Below are 22,491 nucleotides of genomic sequence, written 5' to 3'. Positions count from 1 at the left end.
TGAAAATATTTTTTTCAAATGCTATGAAGTTGAACAAAACACCCAAAGTTCAATGAAAGTAATCATTATTTTTTTTATCCATTTTATCTTTGGACAATGTGGTTGAAAGAAACCCATATTTTTGATGTAAGAAAACGTTTAAAACGAGTCAATTTTGACCCAAGGACAACACAAAGGTTAACACGACCAACCAATCTGTTTAACTCAACAGAACGTTGTAAATGCTTTTATTCTGAAAGCCAGAAGCATGTGGCGGAAGTTGTGTTTTTGTTTCCGCTTCTTTCCGACTGAACACAGTTAGCATAGCCTGTGTTGGTGTTAGCATGTCTCTTGAGCGTAAATAAGCACAGAAACGGTTTTATTTCGTCTCCTTTGACTCGATCATTCAGGATATGAGAGGTGTGTTCAGACCGCGGCTCGCGGACATCTGATTGGACATGAAAAGGAGCCCGGATGTGATGAAGCTGCGGAGAGAAGCAGGTTGGAAAACAGCTGTAGCCTCTGATACTGTTGTTTTTGCTAAGCTAACGTTAGCATCTACAACACATTTAAAACAACTGTGTGTGTGTGTGTGTGTGTGTGTGTGTGTGTGTGTGTGTGTGTGTGTGTGTGTGTGTGTGTGTGTGTGTGTGTGCGCGCGCGCGTGCGTCTTGGTAAGCATATTAACAACATTGTAGGAAATATTTTCGGTGCTGGTTAAGATACCAACAGACTAATCCAGCACAAACTAGTGCATGTGTGTGTGCACATTTACAAACTAGTGCATGTGTGTGTGCACATTTATAACAACACACTTTACATCCGGGACACACGGGTTGAAGTGTGTGTCTGTGTGTGTGTCTGTCCATGTGAGTGTCTCTGTGTGTGTGTGTGTGTGTCTGTGTGTGTCTGTGTGTGTCTGTGTGAGTGTATGCATGTCTGTGTGTGTGTGCTTTTGTGTGTCTGTGTGAGAGTGTGTGTGTATGTCTGTGTGTCTCTCTGTGTGAGTGTATGCATGTCTGTGTTCGTGCGTGTGTGTGGTACATGATCTTGGTAAGCATATTAACATTGCAGTAAATATATTCTGTCTGTGTGAGTGTATGCCTGTAGCCAGTGATTCTCTACTCTGTGATGTGCTGCTGCTGATCTCCAGCTCATTGGCTCCATCTAGTGGACAGAAAGTACAACTCCATCTCATTACTCCGTTCATTTACAGGGGTGATAGAATGATTATATAGGGTATTTTACACTGTTCCTTGAGGTCTCCTAATGGGGTATGTAACATTGGTTGGGCTGAAAATTGCCCAAATGCTATTTTATTAGGCCCTTAACTACCCTGTGAATATGGCTCTATATGGAACAAGTGCTTTTCTTCCAAATATGGTATGCTCATGAATATTCAGAATGAGCTATGTGCTGATTGGTTTGAGTAAACTACATAGAAACACATGGGAGACTCGACAGCAGGGCTCATATTTCAGACACTGCAAAGTTATACATTGTTTATCGGGCTATTTCGTTATTAAATTCACTTCTGAGACTTTTTTTTTAGCGAGAAATCAACTATATACAGACCCCGGCCTGCTGTGAGGTACTTGGAGCTCCGTCACGGCAGCCCACAGCACTCCATACCCGCGCAAAGTCACTGTTTTTTTTGCGCCAATAGACATCCAAATGCCCCTGCCCTGACAGAGCTCCAGGGGCCTGCAACCTTATGTACTGTCCAAGCCTGCAGCTCCCCTCTTCCTGCTAGCTAAATGCCCGGTGTATGTGAGTGAGAGCGTGGTCAGAGAGCTTGTTACGCCAGCAATCTCTTACCACAGGTTCCAGTTAATCTTTTAATGTGTGTAATTATAATGTGTTGTTATTTAAACAAACGATTGGGGAAATAAACGCCGCTTGTCCGCGAGTCCCATTGATAGAGCCTGCTGCTGGAGGTAACCCGTTTGTAGCTACAAATCACGGATAGTTAGCTTCATTTTCGGCGTAATTCCGAGTATATTTACAGTTTGAATTTCGTCACGCCACGTATACAACATCTAACTAAATGTTTTATAAAGATAACAACGGTGTCCGATTTCAAGTAAATGAATATTTGTGAATTCTAAGAGGAGGCTAGCTAGCTCTCATTGATAGAGCTCCATCCAGCCGCCGGCTCTATCAATGAGACTCGCGGACAAGCGGCGTTTATTTCCCCAATTGTTTTTTTAAATAACTCAACACGTTATAATTACACACGGGCATTTAGCTAGCAGGAAGAGGGGAGTTGCAGGCCCTGGAACTCTGTCAGAACAGGGGCATTTGGTTGTCTATTACCCCAAGAGACGGTGACTTTGCGTGGGTATGGAGAGCCAGTCGTGACGGAGCTCCCAGTACCTCAGAGCAGGTCGGGGCGGGGGGGGAGGAAGGCAGGCCGGGCGGCGAGGCAGCAACACAGGCAGCACCGGCGCTGACCTCCAACACACAGTAGGACAAAATTTGAAATTAGCCATCCATTTTCTGTAAAACGGCCCACATTTGAGCCTTGCATAGTTGATTTCTCTCATAAAAAAGTTTCAGAAGTGAATTTTGTAATGGAATAGCAGAGATCTGCGTGACCTAGATTCAGAAGACTACCTGATCTCAGGTCAGTTGTGTAGCCTAAATGTTGGGGCGTGACTGTTCTCTTAATACACCCATGGGCTCCGGTTTTTGGGAGGTTGACGTCAACTTCCAGCTTTGTTGAAATTCGCCCGTTTCAAAATATGAGATGTTCATAGTAAAGGGGTGTCAGTGGGACTTTGAGCTTCTATGTATGTCCTATTTACCCACATAGTTGTTCAACTATGACAGGGTGAAATCAGTTTTGCATTCTATCACCCCTTTAAGAAAGGGGGGGCAGTGCAAATGAATAAAAAAGCATGATTACACATGGGGAAAAAATGCCAGAATTAGCCAATTTATTTATTTTGTCACACGTAGAAGAGAAAAGACAGGAAAGGCAGTAAGAGTTTCCCCTCTGAGGATCAATGAAATTATTTCATATCTCGAAATATATTTACGAAATACATAAAATTTATATGAATAAATATAAATCCGTCAGTACAGTCAAACTCTCTCTGTGTGTGTGTGTGTGTGTGTGTGTGTGTGTGTGTGTGTGTGTGTGTGTGTGTGTGTGTGTGTGTGTGTGTGTGTGTGTGTGTGTGGGAGAGATCCAAACACAGGCACGGCTTTCCAGAAGGAATGGGTCATGTAACGCAACATTAAACAATATCGATATAAACGACATCGCTTCGTTAGTGGAGAGGCAGCGGATGCGAGGACCTTAGGTGCACCGGTGCGACCTGGGAAAAATCTTAGTCGCACCCTTACAAATTTTTTGTCGCACTCTCGAGCCCTGTGGTTAAGATACCAGCAGACTAATCCAGCACAAACTAGTGCATAAATACCATAATAAAGTCACCATAATGAACTATTTGAGCCTCATAATTAAATTCCAAATGAGGGAAAACTGCCAAAAGAACCCCCCCTATCCCCTCCCTTCCACTACGCTGACTACGGGCCTTAACAGATAACATTTAGGTCAGTCAAAAACACGATACATTGATAAATTGATTCCCACACCCCACCCCTAATACGCCTGTTAAGGTTGCAAATCAACAGAATACATACATGTTAAATAGTTTTAGTTTTGCTGACATGTGTCTGTTTTGACAATCCATAGTTTTAACTGCTTTAAAAGACTAACACCGAAGATTATCTGTTCATCAAACTCAAACTGCAGCTTTGAAAGCTTCCTGTAACGTACAAGCAGAAATATGAGTCACTGGAAAGGGAATATGAATAATTAGACGTACCAGGGGGGAGTTTTATATTTGTGTTAGATAGTGTTTATTTTTCTTTCCTCTGATTGCCAAGACTTGGGAGAATCACTTCCAAAAGCCTCACACATTATTGATATCTGTGTGATTTCAATACCTTTTATGTGAGATTCAATTTTTCATTTAGTTTTGTCTTTATAGTCATATAACAGTTATACATTCATGTGACATCCCTGCAGCGTACATATCATGATAGCCCCGGTTCTCCTGAATGTTGCGGTTGTTTTTAGGTTTTGTCTAAAGTCCCAGTTTTCCTCAATGTGTGTTTCCTGTTTCCTGCAGATGTTGAGCAGCTGTTGGTGGTTAAAGAAGAGGTTCCCCCTGAGCAGCAGGAGTGTAGCTCCAGTGTGGACCAGCAGGAGCCAGAGCCCCCCCCACACATTAAAGAGGAACAGGAGGAACTGTGGAGCAGTCAGGAGGGAGAGCAGCTTCAAGGGCTGGAGGAGGCTGATATCACCAAGTTCCCATTCACTCCTGTCCCTGTGAAGAGTGAAGATGATGAAGAGGAAGCTCAGTCCTCACAGCTTCATCAGAGACAAACTCAACACATGGAAACAGAAGCTGATGGAGAGGACTGTGGAGGACCAGAACCAGCCAGGAACTCACATCCACTTTTACAACCAGAGACTGAAGACCAGACTGGAGACTCTTCTGATCCTGAGACTGATGACAGTGCTGATTGGAAGGAGACCAGAGAACCTCAGTCAGCTTTAAACTCTCTGAAACATGATTCAAGATGTAAGAAAACATTCAGCTGCTCCGAGTGTGGGAGAAGATTTAACTGCAAGTCAAATCTGAACAGACACATGAGAACTCGCACAGGAGAGGAACATTTTACAGGGTTGCACATGGGGGTCAAGCAGGAGCCCCCGCACATTAAAGAGGAAGCTGATAGAGAGGACTGTGGAGTACCAGAACCAGCCAAGAACTCACACCTAGATGTACATTTCGAAAGCGATACTGAAGACGAGACTTCATACTCTTCTGAAACTGAAAAAGAGTGCGAGGATCCCAACGGAAAGCCATTCCGCTGCTCCGTGTGTGCCAAGACATTTAAACACAGGGGAAATCTGAACATACACATGAGAACGCACACAGGAGAGAAACCTTTCCGCTGCTCTTTGTGTGGCAAAACGTTCACGCAGAAAGCCGGGCTGGACTACCACTTGAGGACTCACACAGGAGAGAAGCCGTTCAGCTGCTCCGTCTGCGGGAAGACGTTCAGGAACAAAGGAGGCGTGACATACCACATGGCGACGCACACAGGGCTGAAAGCGTTCAGCTGCGGCGCGTGCAAGAAAAGATTCCGGGCGGCATCGCAGCTCAGAGCCCACAAGTGCGTGGGCGAGCACTCGGAGCTTCACGGGAAACGGAGCGAGGCGGGCCGGAAGCCGCTGAGCTGCTCCGAGTGCGACGCAACGTTTCCAAACAATTACCTCCTGGTGACCCACACGAGAATGCACAAAGGAAAGAAACTGTTCACGTGCTCCATCTGTGGCCAGAAACGCCAGTTCAGTTCCCACCTGGCGATACACATGAGAACCCACACGGGCGAGAAGCCGTACAGCTGCTCCGTCTGCGGCAAAACGTTCTCCCAGAGAGGTATCATGTCGCAGCACATGGCGGTGCACTCCGGCGTGAAGCCGTTCAGCTGCGCCGTCTGCGGCCGCCGCTTCTTTTGGCACTTCCAGATCAAAAAGCACAAGTGTCTCGGCGCGTTCTCGCAGCGGAGAAGAGCCGGCTTTAATGGAGAGAACTACGGAGGAGCAGAGGCAGCTGGACATTTAACGGCGGGTGCGTATCGAAAGACTGAAGCGTCGCCCGAAACTGAAGCTGATGCTGAGTTTTGGAAAGAGACCCGGCGACATCAGTCAGGGTTCACTTATCGGAGGAATAAAAACGTAAGGGATGGATGTAACACTGGAACTGCAGCCGGCGCCGAGCAAAGTGTGGAACCGAGCAGGCAGCCTCAGTCCGGTCGTGATGCGCTGAAAGCTGAGCACATCTCTACCGGGGATACAAAAGAGAAACCCTTCAGCTTTTCTGAGCGCCAGGAAAGATGTGACGACACTCTGCTGACACACCAGAACTCCCCCGCAGAAGAGAAACCTCTATCATTTTGTGGGAAAGCTGTCCACGTGGGAGAGAAAGCGCTCAGCAGCGGCAGCGTTTTTGAGAAAAGCTTCACTGAGGAGCTGCGGCACAGACTGTTGGGGAGAGGGTATAACCGTAAGCACCAGCTGCAGGTTCCCATCAGACTTCACGCGGCGCTGAAAGGTCGCTCAGTTCGCGGCAAAACGTTTCCCAAGCGGGACGGTTCACACGCGGCGGAGGCGGCTTTCCGCTGCTCGGTGTGCGCCGCGGCTTTCGCCGACAGCGAGGCGTTGGTCCAACACATGAGGATTCACACGAGGCAAACGCAGTTCAGCTGCGCCGTCTGCGGGAAAGAATTTGCATGGCGACGGTATCTGACCAAACACATGGAAGTTCACACAAAGGAGAGTCTCGACAGTCTTCATCAGAGACAAACTCAACACACGGAAACAGAAGCTGATGGAGAGGACTGTGGAGGACCAGAACCAGCCAGGAACTCACATCCACTTTTACAACCAGAGACTGAAAACCAGACTGGAGACTCTTCTGATCCTGAGACTGATGACAGTGCTGATTGGAAGGAGACCAGAGAACCTCAGTCAGCTTTAAACTCTCTGAAACATGATTCAACATGTAAGGAAACATTCAGCTGCTCCGAGTGTGGGAGGAGATTTGGCTGCAAGACAACTCTAAGGAGACACACGAGAATCCACGCAGGGGAGAAACGATTCAGCTGCAGATTTTGTAACGAAAGATTTGCCCGGCGCCCGCAGTTCCAAGAACATCGATGCGTTGACGGTGAAACTGAGGAGAACAGAAAGGCAGAGCCTCCATCCAGGAACTCGCATCCACGTACACTTGTACAACCGGAGACGGACGACAGCGCCGACAGTGATTTTTGGAAGGAGACCAGAGAACGTCGGAAACCCGAAAGCGGCGACGACAGCGTTGACAGCGACTTCTGGAAGGACGACAGGAAACCTCAGTCCGGTTTAGACTCTCCGAACAACAGCGACGGCAGCTCCGAACGTGACGTGAGATGCGATGACCCTCTGAGGAAGCCGTTCGGCTGCCCGGAGTGCGGGAAGAGGTTCCTCAACCTCTGCAACCTGAAGAACCACACCAAATATCACACAGGAGAGCGAGCCTTCTTCTGCTCCGTTTGCGGCCTGAAGTGTCTATACCGGTCCCACCTGAAGATCCACATGAGGACTCACACGGGGGAGAAGCCGTTCCCGTGCCCAGTTTGTGGGAAAAAGTACGCACACAAGGCGAGCATGCAGTCGCACATGGCGGCCGTCCACACGGTGGAGAAACGCTACAGCTGCAGCATCTGCGGCCACGGCTTCGCTTGGTACACAGAGCTCAAGTACCACCAGTGTGTCGGGGAGGCCTCCGATGGACATGCATAGATACGTGGTCGCGTGGTGTCCCAAAGCCACACCCTCCGGAGGGGAGGGGGGGAACGACAGGCAACTAAGGGTTGAAATGCTAACAAAAGTGCCTGTAGCTGGCTAAACACAAAAGATGTAAGCATGTCAAAGGGTTTTAGGGCCCTATCTCGCACCCAGCTCAGCGCAAAGCCAGACACAAGTGTCTTTGCTAGTTTAAGACCGACGCGGTTGTCAATTTCCCGTCCAGCGCCCACGTCGTTTAAATAACAAATGCTCTTGAATTGCTATCTTGACGCAGCGGGAAGTGAGCGTGCCATTGTCCTGGTCTAAAGTCAATAACGCAGCGTTTCATTGTTATTTTAACAGAGCATTAGTAAAATGCTCCTATAGGCTCGTGCACAGCACGCACACACTATGCTTGTTACACACACAGGGACGCACAGCAGCACACACACACACACACACACACACACACACACACACACACACACACACACACACACACACACACACACAGGGATGCACAGCAGCACACACACATGCAGAAGATTACAAATAACATTATTACGGTGCAAATCCTCCATCATAACAGCGATGCTCCAAGGTCCAAACGCGCCTGGCTTTTAAAGAGAATGGGAGATGATCTCTGATTGGTTGATTGCATGTTACGCCCAAAAACACACCTCTGATTAATGAAGACACTAAGGACAACCCTTTAGGACCATGCGCCCGGTGCACGGACACTTTTTTGCGCCGTCAAACTAGCAGCGGATGGATTTGGACACGCCCTTAACACACCTGCACCAGGCGCTTCACAAGTATTGTTTTTTTTTACATGGAGTCTGGTGGGTTTAGAGCTGGCGACTTCAGAGCTGTTTCTGGTTAAACAGAAAGGTCTCAAAGAGGTTTTAAAGGTCTATCTCTGTAGGGATCCTTTCTATAATGTTGTCAAACACTTAGAATAATAATCTGAGTCTGTCAGCGGCAGAAACAGAACTTTTAGTGGATGAAGTTGACCGCCTCAGTTGGGATCCGTGAACCGGGCTGCAGTGTAACCCTATAGGCTGGGGCGGATCTAGAAAAATATTTATGGGGTGGCAACAGATGTATATTTACTGAATTTAATCACAGTTTGATGAGAAATAGTATGTCAGGCTGCCATTTACAAACTCATACAGACAAACTTCATCTCATGCAATCAGTATCCTGCATTTGAGGTTTCATGTGAAACAGTTCATTTTAGGAATAAATGACCATAACATGTGATCTCACTTAATAGGAGAAAGAAGTATGATAGAAGTAAGGGGCATTATCACAGGAAAGGCATTCAGGTGCCTATAGGACAAATGTTCAGCGTCAGTTGGCTTCCCGTAAAAGTTCTGTTTGTGCCACTGACAGAACTTTGAAATATGGACGGCAGCATTCAGTCCTGTTTGTCATCCAGCAGTGTGTTTTATGAATAAGTAAATGTGTTGTGTGTGTGTGTGTGCGTGTGCGTGTGCTAACCCTAACCCTAACCCATGTGTTCATCACTGGATACTTTTACACCTTTCAAACCAACATTTAGATGATTTGTTTCTGCAGAAAGATGACAATAAAACACAAACTGGGACCTTCCTGTCTGTCTCTGTTTCTGACTACAACTTTGTTGGATAAAGTTTGTTGGATCGGCTGCTCAAACATGCAGTTATTGATAAAGTGATTCTCTTTTTTTCTTGATCGAATCAGCTTCTACAAAGTGTTTGCTGCTGGTCTTCATGGCTCACACACATATCAAAATAAAATAGAAACATGAACAATTTCACCCTCTGAGGTCTGAGGGCATTTTTTTTTTTTTTTATCTTTTTGAATTCTCCTTTTTAGGGTATTTGCATATAACTGAACCCTGTGTGTTGCATATCAAAATGTTCAGAAGAAACTGCTTTCTGTATAGTGACGCCCCAAATTGTTCCAGAGCAATGTATAAAGACATAGGTAAAAAAAATACTGAAAAATCTGTTTTATTCTGAAGGGGCGGAAGTTGTGTTTGTGATTCCGGGTCCCGGAAGTTGTTGGTACAACCTGTAATTCGTCCGTCCATGGAACTAACTGTCTGTGTTTTATCCTGTATATATGTCACTGGTTTTATCGCGTTATGAAGCCTGAGGAGCGTAACGCGATTAGTTCAGATTCCTAAAAGAAAGAAAGGCCCCAAACTGCTGGATGTGGTTTTAAAAGCTGAAACGAAGCTACACAGAGCAGGTCTGTTGTTAAAACGCGGTACATGTTGCTACAGCTAAGGTTAGCCGCTAGCAGCTAGCTCCTGCTAACGTGTTGCTGTTGTTTCTCCAGCTTGTTGTAAAGCTAAGGTTAGCCGCTAGCAGCTAGCTCCTGCTAACGTGTTGCTGTTGTTTCTCCAGCTTATTGTAAAGCTAAGGTTAGCCGCTAGCAGCTAGCTCCTGCTAACGTGTTGCTGTTGTTTCTCCAGCTTATTGTAAAGCTAAGGTTAGCCGCTAGCAGCTAGCTCCTGCTTACGTGTTATTTCTCCAGCTTGTTGTAAAGCTAAGGTTAGCCGCTAGCAGCTAGCTCCTGCTAACGTGTTGCTGTTTCTCCGTATTTTGTCCAACCCAGGTGGGCCAGCAGTGAGTGTGAAGAGAGACTTTTCTAAACTCTGACATGGACTCTGAGAACAGTCAGCACACACAGTCCTCTCCCTGTTCCCTCCACCAAGGTAACAGAACCAGGCTGCTACACACTGGAAAGGCTCTCTGGTATTAACACTCACCTTTAGAACCGGACATTAGTTGTTAATTTGGGGTGTGTGTGTGTGTGTGTGTGTGTGTGTGTGTGTGTGTGTGTGGCTATTGTGACGCTAGAGTTAGCTTCTCATTTGGCTGTTCCATTACATTACATGTCATTTTACAATTGCTATATATGTCACGCCGCTGGAGCAACTAGGGGTTAAATTTAAGGTTAAGTGTCTTGCTCAGGGACACATGAGTTGATGTATCGCAGTGGGAATCGAACCTGAGGCGAACATACCAACGGCATGTGTCATATCCACTGCGCCATCAGTTAAACCCCATCGTCAAATGTTGCAGATTAATGTTTAATAGTGCAGATTGCAATGTGTCATGGTATTGTAGGTACTGCGACTACTGATTACGTTCATGGTGGATTAATGTGTAGATTAGGGCTCCAGACTAACTTTTTTTCACTAGGAGCACAGTGGCCCCCAACTGAAACTTTTAGGGGCGCAACCAGAATATTTAGGGGCACACACCGTAAATCAACATGCTAACCAAATATTCACATTTCTACTAATTTCCACTGTATTACTAATAAAAACTTTGATAATAGAAATTACAATGTGCTGTTTCAAATTTAGTTTCACATTTTATTGTGCACTTTTGAAGATGCAACATAAAAGGTAAACTGACAGAACCATTGCTGACAGTACAAATATTAAAAAAATATACCAGCTCTAGTCTCCAGTCTACAATTACAATTAATTAATTTAAAATTAAATTAAGAGCAAATGCGCATTTGGTCGCAGTCTGGATTCCTGTAGATTGTTTTCTGGATTAATGGATGAAGCGTGATTTATGCTTCTGTGTTACATTTTCGGGAATTTGTGTATTTTGCACAATGAAATCAAGACAACACTAACGTAAGAAAATAAAGTAATAAAAATAAAGATTTTGCAGTTGAGATTAGGGGCTTATAGAAGGAATATCACCCAAGGAAGAGAGTCCAGGCCGTGGCTATGTACGTAGGTATGTGGAAATACAGACCCTACGCTGTAGCCTGATGTGAATATCGTGGCTTGGTAGCGTTGGATTTCCCCCGACTCTTCTTCTCCATAAACAACATGAAATCAAGAACACCTGCTACAGATTTCACACACAGGCACACACAGCTTAGATTCATAAATCATGCTTTAGTAGTTTGGTCTCTAAAATGTCGACCAGTGTTCCCCAAAAAGCCCAAGATGATGTCCTCAAATGTCTTGTTTTGTCCACAAGTCAAAGATATTCAGTTTCCTGTCCCAGAGGAGAGAAGACACTAGAACATATTCACATTTAACACGCTGACATCACACAAATTTACCTGTTTTTTTTTTTTTATTTTAAAAAATGACTCAAAATGATAAATAGGATCATCAAAATAGTTGGAGATTAATTTAATAGTTTACAACTTATCAGTTTATCTTTGCAGCTCGATTATAAACCTGATTTCAAGCCCTTAAACGTTCTCATAATGATCGGCTCCTGGAAGCCTCTGAGAAACCAGGGAACGGTTGTGGCCGGGAGTTTACGGTTAATCAAAAGCAAATTTAAAATATTAAAAGACTAAAATATAGTAAAAATGCTGACAATACCACCTAGGTTAAAAGAGCATAGGACTCTGTAAAATCAGGGGTGTGCAGAGTTAAAAAAATAAAAATAAAAAAACAATACCATCAAGATTTGAAACTTTACAGAAAATGTATTTTGAGTAAAAAGAATAAAAAAACTGAGCCCAGAGTCTCAAGTAATGATTCAAAAGACAAGGGCGTTTCTTCAATAGTAAAATCACAACACGGGTAAAAATGTTCAATTTAAAAGGAGGGATCTGCTAAAAACTATTTGGTTTAGTTTATTTGAGCAGTTATCATTCTGCTCAAAGGGAGAGGGCAGAAGCAAAAGAGCTTATAAGCGCCCCCCATAAAATAATACAATAAAATTTCTCATTTCACAATAGTAAAAAAAAAACGAAGTTCAAAGGTTGAACTTGTACAGGGTACTAAGGCCGGCTGCACTTTTTCTGTTGCGTTACTGTTACTATAAGTCGCACTTTTTTTCCCAACTTTGGCTGGTCCTGCGACTTATAGTCAGGTGCGACTTATATATCAAAATATATATAATTTAACATGTTTTTACATGTTAATTCATACTGAAAACATTACCGTCTACAGCGGAGAGAGGGCGCTCTAGGCTTGTTACAACTACAACGCTGCTGCTAAAGACAACTGAGAAAGAAAAGAGACAAACTGCAGGTAGTAAAATATGCAGCCCCGAAAACGCTAATCGAGCAGCAGAAAGAGAGTTTGAAATGAGGGAGAAACTTATGAGGGAGACTGGAGAAAAGGTGACTCTTACTGCAATGAAGAAAACAAAGAAAGCTAATCGGCTAATCGGCTAATCGTGGGCTGAAAGATGGCCAGAGGAGGAGGAAGGAGTCTGGAGGGGCTCGTTCACGGTGCAGCTTCGTCTCCACGCCTTTTAATACCTCCATGCTCCACGCCCTGCTAGCTAGTTGTTCTGTGTGCTATTGTATAGTTCAATAACTGTTAATGTGTTACGTTAACATACCGGACACCTACCGTATTCAGCGTATTCTTCTGTGTGCTATTGTGTAGTTGAATAACTCTTGTATTTATAATCTAAATAAATGCGACTTATAGTCCGGTGCGACTTATATATGTTTTTTTTTTTCTCTTCATGACGCATTTTTTGACTGATGCGACTTATACTCCGGAGCGACTTATAGTCCGAAAAATACGGTACTGCCGTTTTGCCCTCTTGGACGAACGCGTCACATGGGGCTGGCTGCTCTCAAATTTCAAAACGGACTCTAATGGCGTCTCGTTGTGAATACGATCTCATATTTTACGAAAATAGTTCACGAAACGTGTTTCTAAAAACATTTTAAGAGAGAAATATGCCGTGCAGTTGCTGAATCTGTCTTCATTTCAGATCGACAAAGCTCAGCTTAAACGATTTTTGTCAGATTTTGAGAGGCGGCGAGCCGAGCCGACCTCTCCTCAACGGTGGTGTGTGGAGTGCTGCAGGTCATGTCACCTGTATTTTTGTAAGGGCTACACTGAAGTTGTTAGTTTGATAAATGCAAGTTATTTCAATTGTTATTCTGTAATATTTCAATCTTCATGTGCTAAAAAGGGCACATATGTTCCTGTAAATGGCGATACAGACTCATTTTTTTGCCAAATAAATGAAAAGCTTGTTGAAATCATCATTGTCTTCCCTCTTGCTGTATCAAAATCTCACCTGGCTTTCCTCAGAGATGGTCCCAATAATGGGCTTAAAGTCAAATTCTATTTGTGCATGATTACAAGATAGAACTATGTTTTAATACTGGGTCCTACATTGTGGATAATCAAGCTATATATCATATGCTGAAATATATTTCTGGAGTGTTAAAGATTAAAGAAAAAATAACAACAAGACCCGTACAGAACCGAAAACCGTGACCCTAAAACCGTGATCCGAACCGAACCGTGGGTTTTGTGAACCGTACCACCCCTACTAGAAACGTGTCTGACGCGTAAGGCTGAGCAATTTTATCGATTCTGCGATATAAATCGATATTTTTTCCCCCCAAGAAAGTATTGATTTTTATACCGCGAGTACGATACATAAGTCCCATTCAAATCCCCCATGTTTACCCCCGTTCACGTTGCAGGAAGAGCGATTTGGTCAGCCAGCCGCTAGTGTCGCTGTAGAGCAGCCAACGTCAACTGGCCCGCCGCCAAAGCTTTTAGTCTGGCCCGCAGAATAATCACGAATTCACAAAATGTAAAGAGGAAAAAATGCGTTCTGTTATTTATCATTTCAAGCATTTGGAGCAAAAACCCAGCCCCTGTATTTACATCTCTATTCACATGCCGGGATTCTGTAGCCTACAGCGATGCCCGATGTGTGTGTTAAAGGTTAAAACACACACAGTAAGAGCCGAGATGTGTGTGCGTTAAAGGTTAAAACACACACAGCTGAGCCAAGGTGTGTGTGCGTTAAAGGTTAAAACACACACAGCTGAGCTGAGATGTGTGTGCGTTAAAGGTTAAAACACACACAGCTGAGCCAAGGTGTGTGTGCGTTAAAGGTTAAAACACACACAGCTGAGCTGAGATGTGTGTGCGTTAAAGGTTAAAACACACACAGCTGAGGTTTATGTGTGTGTGTGTGTGTGTGTGTGTTAAAGGTTAAAACACGCAGCACCTGACTGGGAACGATACAGAGTTACCAACGGCCCTGGGGCAGATGAACTCACGCTGGTCTCTTTTCTGTAAATAGGCTCCAATTAAACCTTCGTGAGTAGAAAGTCAAAACTTATCAATGCACTCACCTGTGTAGACCGACATAAACATGTAGAAAGCCATATTTCAATCTGCTCTCTCTGCTCAGTCCACCAAACACCGCTCTACTCTGCAAATAGCGAATTTTTTACAAACAGGCTAAAACAAAAGCTGTCGGTTTGTAGTCTAACTGTTTTAGGTTGCCGGGAATCTGGAAAGTTTGACGAAATTCTTGTAAACCTCACTGCCAGGGCCATTTGAAGGAATTTGGGGGCCCCAAGCAAAATGGACATGGAGGCCCCCCCAACCCCCTGCCCCGCACGCACGCATGCAAAGCCTACAGGAATCACAGCATAGCCATAAGTTTAAGTTCACCCACACTTTATATAAATAAAAAAAGGTTTACAGTGCATAAACTGCTGTTGCATAAACTGTGCATAAATAAAAAATGTTTAAAGTGCAAATACTCGTGTTGCATATACTGTGCATAAATTAAAAAAAAATACAGTGCAAATACTGCTGTTGCATATAATGTCCATAAAATGTTAACATTTTCAACAATTGAACATTTGCAAAAAAAACACCACTGGACCATAAAATCAAATATACATTAAAAAAGTGCACAATAACTAAATCCAACACACTTAAAAAACACGCACACACACACCTTAACATTTTTCAGTTCTCACAAACATGTGCAAGTTATCTAAAACTTCTGTTTGCGAGCCTTGTTTTCTGCAAAGGCAATCACAATGTCCTCCATGTCCAGAGACTGGCGAACATCGCGCTCAATTGACGTAAGTGCCAGTCTTGTGAGCCTTTCTTGGCCCATGGTGGACCTCGTGTAATTTTTTATCAGCTTCATAGCTGAAAAGCTCCTCTCACCAGAGGCTACTGACACAGGGAGAGTCAGGAGTAGACGCAAAGCAATGCTTAAAGCGCCCATATTATGCTCATTTTCAGGTTCATAACTGTATTTTAATGTTGTACCAGAATAGGTTTACATGGTTTAATTCTCAAAAAACACCATATTTTTGTTGTACTGCACAGCTCTCTCTCACTGCTGCAGATCCTCTTTTCACAGTCACAGTCCGAGTCCGAGCCGATTTTGAACAGCTCACCAGGAGACTGAAGGCAGGACACATTCAGAAACCAGATCTCACTCAAAACAGCATGGATGGATTTTTTTCAAAGTTTGTATGTGTGTGGAAGCACCAGAGACACAAAGAACACCCCAAATTACAGAAAAAGTGTTTTTTTTCATAATATGGGCACTTTAAATTACTGTACAAATCCAGTAGCTTCTCACTGTATATGTAGTAAAGCATGTCAAATGGGGAAGTGGCTACATGGTCTGGAAAAGTGTAGAGCGATGAATTGATCTCTAGGGCCAAGTCATCAGCATCAATGTCATGGATGGTTTGTTCCAATTTTTTGCGTCGTTCATGAAGCTTTCCATTCTTTATTGTCTGCTTCATGTTGTCCTTTGAGAACAGAAAGTCATAAAGGTCATAAACACCCTTCGATCTTGAAAACCTGTCACTTAGGCTTCAGAGGGCTGTGTCAACCGTGGGCAGAAAGAGGTCTCTTCTGAAAGTCTCGTCTGGAGTAGACCGAGTGTCCTCTGTACCTTCATATAGAGACTGTCTTTTCTTTTTACGCTGCCTTTTCTCAGGAAGGGTCATTTCCATATCCAGATTTTCTGCAATGTCTTTTGCATCAGTTTGACAGGAAGCAATTCCATTTCCCCTGAAGTATTCAAGGTAGTCTTTTACTCCTTCTGTTTCTGATCTACGTGTTTCCATGGAAACATTTGGACTTTGTAGCAGCTTGCTGACATGATTGATCTGGTACAAAACATGGTACCAGGTCATTGTGCAAAGCAGAAAAGACCAGGTCTTCAACTCACCATGTAAACTTTTAGCAGTGGACATGGTCTCTGAGTCCCCCTTCTCTATAGCAAACGTCTGGAGTGCAGACAATGCATCCAGGATCTCTGGTAACTGGTATCGCACCACCTTCACGCAGTCAATCCGAGCTTCCCATCTTGTTGTTGACAAAGGTTTTAAAGTGAGCTGCTTCACATGTTCCTTTTAGAACTGCCCAGCGTTGCACAGAGGAACTGAATAAGTTATAGAGTCTTTGCAACACACCAAACAAGGAGATGGACAGCACTGAGGACTTGGCGGCATCTGCCACAACCAGGTTAAGTGTATGACTGCTGCATGGAATGCAAAATGCTTTGCTGTTCAATTTTTAAAATTCTTGCCTGAACACCCTGTTTATGGCCCATCATATTGCTGCCATTGTCATAGGACTGACCACGGCAGTCAGAAAGACTCAGGCTGTGTTTCTGCAGGTGGTCAAGCAGGACTTCAGTCAGGCCCTTACCAGTTGTGTCTTCAACATCTAAAAATCCAAAGAAATGTTCTGCAATGGACACAGATGATTCGCAGTTGACAATTCTCAGAACAATGGAAAGCTGTTCCTTATGACTGACATCAGGAGTGCAATCCATAATAACAGAGTAATACTTTGCTCTGTGTACTCTTCTCACAATCTCTTCCAGTATCTTGTTTCCAATTAGTGCAATTATTTCATTTTGAATAGTTCCACTCAAGTAATGCACTCTTGTCTCTTGGTTTTGTATCCTTCTTATGTGTTCAGTCATAACTGAATCCAACTGTGCCATCAGTTCAACTTGTGCCAGAAAATTCCCATTTGTGGGTCATACAACTCACTTGTGGTCCCTCTTAAAGCCTGGTTGCGTTCAGCTAAGTGACAAATTATGGCAATGGCTCTCCTTATGACACCTTTCCAATGCTCAATCTCGATCTGCATCAAGTCTTGTTGTCTTTGATCTATGGTTGTACTGGTTTGCAGTCTCCTCTGCAGCTCATGCCAGTTTCATATTGTCACAATGCCCCTTTGAATATTTTATTATATACTTTTAAATGATGAGCTAGGTTCCTCCATGTACGGAAGCCACAGTTGCTTAAGGCATTGTCACGCTTCCCAAAAACAGTGCAGCAAAACAGAACACTGAGTCTGTGCTCATGGAATATAACATCCATGATCGAAGAATTTTCTCCCCATTTTTCATGCTTCTGATGTAATTGTCATTTGTGAATCTTCGAGGTGGATTCTCAGAATTTTGAGGGAATACAATGTTTGTGACTTGCACTGGTCCTTTTTTAACAATTTGACAGCGCACACTATCAGTCAGGACTGCTGGCCACTGTGCAGGGTCATCAGCTATAATTGCAGTGCTTGTGGTACCTTGAGCTGTAGAGGTAACCTCAGTGTTGGGAAGTGGTGCAGACTCAATTTCTGTTCTGGATGCAGTGTCTTCCACTGTGAGAGATGCTATTGACGGTGTAGCAGGGGAAAAATAATGTTTTTATTATAAACATTTATATAAGATATCAGCCCACAGATACAGTTAATCCTAGATTTACTGTGCCACATACAGTATGTCACATACAGTATGTAACATTAAACATATAACGTTAGCTAACATAAACATATTTTTGCTAGCCTACCTGCTGCAAAATTACACCAAGACAAGTAGAGCTATTTTATCCAGTGTAATTTATCACTTACCACCATCTTGTTTTTTCTTATCCTCCTCTTCCTTTCTCTTCTTCCTTTTCTGGCTTCCTGAAGCATAATTCCGCTTCATGATGACTTATTCTATGCTGCCGACTGAGGAGGTTTTGTATTTTGCCGGCAGCAGAGATCACGAGAGGGGCCCCTTCGGGGGGATCGCGATAACCGTGTCATTGCACTTTACTGCATTGACTATCAAAGGGGCGCTCACACAGTTTGTCGTTGCATTTTATTCTTAACCAGTCGTTGTCTTGGGGCCCCAGGCCAGCTCGGGGCCCCAAGCAATTGCTTGGTTTGCTTGCCTTGTCGCGACGGGCCTGCTCACTGCTGGCTGAACAAACCAAACTCTCCGCTAGAGCGACAATCTGGAGCTACTTAATATGCACGTGAATGACGCGATCGTTATGTTCAAGTGATGATGGTTGTATTATTTTGCAACAACATCGTTTCATTGCAAATGAGGCATACGTGACGAGTGCATAGCCTGCTTATCAGTCCATTCATCATTAAAGCTGGGCTTTTGGCTTTTCCACGTCAACTTTTCCCTTCAGCCTCTTTGACAGTGACATGTTTACCTGACAACAGCCTTTCTTTCTGCAAGCATTTTCCACCAATCAGGATGCTGCATACTACAATAATGTTTCCATAATCACAGACTTTAACCATCACTCCTCAGTGAACTGCCTCCTAGTCTGAGATCTTTCTCTAGTTAAAGAGCCAGTTATCATTAGGGAGTTTCCATGTTTTTTAGGAGTTTGCTCACACTAATACATGTTAAAAAATAGTAGCATTAATTCAGTAAGAAATTGAAAATTTCGAACAAGAATAGGCGTATTAGGTATAAATTCATTTCATTTTCTTTATTTGAAAGTCCGGCCGCCATAGTGCTTAGAAAAATTCTGAAAAAAATGTAGTTGATGATCCCTGCTGTAGACTCTCTGTCCAGTCAGAGACGTATATTGTGTAATTGATGTTTTCAGTTCAATTAATTAAATCCAAGTAAATGGAACACTCACAAGATGTCACCAGAATCACTCGGTCCCCTTTAAATCTTTCAGAAAATGATGTAAGTGTATCGAAATATATCGTATCGAATCGTATCGTTGGCTGAATATCGTGATATATATCGTATTGTGAGCTGAATATCGTGTATCGTGAGATTAGTGTATCGCTACAGCCCTACTGACGCGGCGCTGTTGCTGCTAGCCTTGTCTGGACACGTGTGTTTCCCATAAATATGTAATGATCTGATTACAGCAAAGAAAACATCTGCAGTGTTGACGGCAAAATAGGCTACAGAATATTTCCTTCTGTATTGACAAGGTGCAATATTTAAAAATCACATTTATATCTGCATTTATGTCAAAACATAGAGACTTTCAAACATCAAAATGTAATTTATTAATATGTTTTTGTGTCTAAATGACATATAAAAAAATAGGTGCCGTTTCTATTTCTAGCATGCACGCTTTTTCGAAAATGTGCGTGTCACGCAGGCAGTGTGCAGGAGGCCTAAGCTGGAAGAGGGGTGTATCACGATGACACCCCTCTGCTGTTCCGCTAGCTTCCCCTTCTCTTATCCGAGGTGCTTCTTCCGATGCTGCTGCACTCTTCCTAGCTTGTCCGTTTGTCCTCGCAGCCCTCGACCAGGGAACACCACCACACAGCAATATCCTATGCAGGCTACTGCTTTCTTCTGTGGCCATCACCCATCATCACATACCCTTCACCATAGCTAGAGATTGTCATGGGGTACTTTCCATAAGATCATCTCTCAATGGCCTTTTAAAAATAAAAATATGCCTGACTCTATGGGAATTTAATATAGGAGTGTACTGACTTATCCCCCCAGTATTTTAAGGAAGAACATTTATTTATTCACGATACATTATTCATTCACAAAGAAAATTGGTGTCCTTAAATGTCATTTTTATAATTAATTCATTAAGACCAATTTCCAATTTTTTTTTTTTTTTTTTATATTCCTCTTTTTAGTCAACTTTAGCATGGGTATATTCACTTATGCTCATAAATCCACCAGAGTTTATGTTGGCCGAATTCCGCCACAGCACAGGCCTCTGTGCCCCTGTGATGTCTGGTAGGATCCCTGTGGATAAAAGGCCCAGCTTGCAGATCCCCAGAGTCTACCTGCCTTATGACTGCTTTGGCCAAGAAGGTGGCTATATCTGTCTGCAGTAACTCCACGAGGGTCATTCACAGCTTTAAGTGAAGGGTGTCACAGTAGATCCGTATTATACATTTTATTAGGCACCTTATTGCGCCCTCACATTGCTTTACTGCAGGACCTGAGGTCACCTGGTCTTTATGCTGGAGCCTTTGATGTCAGCTGAGGTATAAAGTTTATCCACTCAGAACCCCTGGTACGCCTAAAAAGGCCACCAGAAATCTCCTGTGCGCAGAAACAGCAGAGAGATCTACCAAAGTGTACTCATTTCTGCTGCTTTCAATGTAAACAACAAGCTGCTTGTTGAATTTAAAACAAATGAAAGGGAAGTCATTTTCCATTATTCATTATTTTATTGAACATTGAATTGAATATAAAAGGCAGAACTAAAAAGAGAATAAAAGCTACATTTTAAAGTGCAGTTTTCTACAGATATTTTCTTTGAACTAACAAACAATCTTGAGTGTCTTTCGCGATGTGTCGCAGCCTTTCAAAATGAGTTTATAGCGCCGGTTGATATTGCGATGACGATAAAAAACTGATAGATTGTGCAGATGGGACCTTTAGTGGAGCATATAAAGATAAAATAAGCATTAACAACTGTCTGTCTGTGTTTCAGCTTTACCTTTAGACGTTCAGAAAGTGATTGTTGGTGAAGAGGAGTGTAGCTCCAGTGTGGACCAGCAGGAGTGTAGCTCCAGTGTGGACCAGCAGGAGCCAGAGCCCCCCCCACACATTAAAGAGGAACAGGAGGAACTGTGTATCAGTCAGGAGGGAGAGCAGCTTCAAGGGCTGGAGGAGGCTGATATCACCAAGTTCCCATTCACTCCTGTCCCTGTGAAGAGTGAAGATGATGAAGAGGAAGCTCAGTCCTCACAGCTTCATCAGAGACAAAGTCAACACATGGAAACAGAAGCTGATGGAGAGGACTGTGGAGGACCAGAACCAGCCAGGAACTCATATCTACATCCACTTTTACAACCAGAGACTGAAGACCAGACTGGAGACTCTTCTGATCCTGAGACTGATGACAGTGCTGATTGGAAGGAGACCAGAGAACCTCAGTCAGCTTTAAACTCTCTGAAACATGATTCAAGATGTAAGAAAACATTCAGCTGCTCCGAGTGTGGGAGGAGATTTGGCCGCAAGACACATTTGAAGATACACATGATGACTCATACAGGAGAGAAACCTTTTAGCTGCCCATTTTGTAATACATCTTTTACACAGAATGGAGATTTACAGAAACACATGCGAGTCCACACAGGAGAAAAACCTTTTAGCTGCTTAGTTTGTAATACATCTTTTACACAGAGTGAAAATTTACGGTCACACATGAGAACTCACACAGGAGAAAAGCCTTTTAGCTGCTCTGAGTGTGGTAGAGCTTTCACTGAACGTGGAAACTTGAAGAAACATATGATGACTCACACAGGAGAAAAACCTTTCAGCTGCTCAGTTTGTAATACATCTTTTACACGGAGAGGAAGTTTACGGAAACACATGGCATTCCACACAGGAGAGAAAAGATTCAGCTGCAGTGTTTGTAACAAAAGATTTTCTTGGCGTTCTGATGTCAAAACACATAATTGTGTTGGTCAGATGGAAACAGAAGCTGATGGAGAGGACTGTGGAGGACCAGAACCAGCCAGGAACTCACATCCACTTTTACAACCAGAGACTGAAGACCAGACTGGAGACTCTTCTGATCCTGAGACTGATGACAGTGCTGATTGGAAGGAGACCAGAGAACCTCAGTCAGCTTTAAACTCTCTGAAACATGATTCAAGATGTAGTGAGTATTAAGTTTTTAACAAGTTTTTGAAAACTCCTGGAATTACTAAAATCCTTAAACGTTGTGGAAAAGTTATTTTGCAGAATCACTTTATATTTATGATACAAACTAACTCTCATTATCATTTGTTTGAGTTTAGTTTGGGTAGTTGTTAGTAACGTGTCTGTTATTCATTCTGTTTCCTGCAGATGTTGAGCAGCTGTTGGTGGTTAAAGAAGAGGTTCCCCCTGAGCAGCAGGAGTGTAGCTCCAGTGTGGACCAGCAGGAACCAGAGCCCCCCCCACACATTAAAGAGGAACAGGAGGAACTGTGGAGCAGTCAGGAGGGAGAGCAGCTTCAAGGGCTGGAGGAGGCTGATATCACCAAGTTCCCATTCACTCCTGTCCCTGTGAAGAGTGAAGATGATGAAGAGGAAGCTCAGTCCTCACAGCTTCATCAGAGACAAACTCAACACATGAAAACAGAAGCTGATGGAGAGGACTGTGGAGTACCAGAACCAGCCAGGAACTCACATCCAC

At 43.5% G+C, this 22,491-nt stretch overlaps 1 protein-coding gene and 1 long non-coding RNA gene across 2 annotated transcripts; both read left to right on the top strand.

Annotated features, from left to right (window-relative positions):
- Positions 1-4,687: 4,687 nt before the first annotated feature.
- LOC114568500 (zinc finger protein 91-like) lies at positions 4,688-7,709 on the top strand. Its single transcript, XM_028598115.1, has 2 exons — positions 4,688-6,325; positions 6,527-7,709. Exons 1-2 carry the CDS (start codon positions 4,688-4,690, stop codon positions 7,343-7,345), a joined length of 2,457 nt encoding a protein of 818 aa, XP_028453916.1. The 3' UTR covers positions 7,346-7,709.
- Positions 7,710-9,374: 1,665 nt separating this feature from the next.
- Positions 9,375-20,901, top strand: LOC114567681 (uncharacterized). Its single transcript, XR_003694217.1, has 3 exons — positions 9,375-9,568; positions 9,938-10,037; positions 20,798-20,901. It is a non-coding gene; the product is annotated as an uncharacterized LOC114567681 (long non-coding RNA).
- The last annotated feature ends 1,590 nt before the right edge of the window (positions 20,902-22,491 follow it).

The sequence above is a fragment of the Perca flavescens genome, chromosome 14 (assembly GCF_004354835.1).
Source record: "Perca flavescens isolate YP-PL-M2 chromosome 14, PFLA_1.0, whole genome shotgun sequence".
Classification (NCBI taxonomy): Eukaryota; Metazoa; Chordata; class Actinopteri; order Perciformes; family Percidae; genus Perca; species Perca flavescens.
Note: the sequence above shows the minus strand (reverse complement) of the source record. Positions and strands in the feature narration are given on the sequence as shown.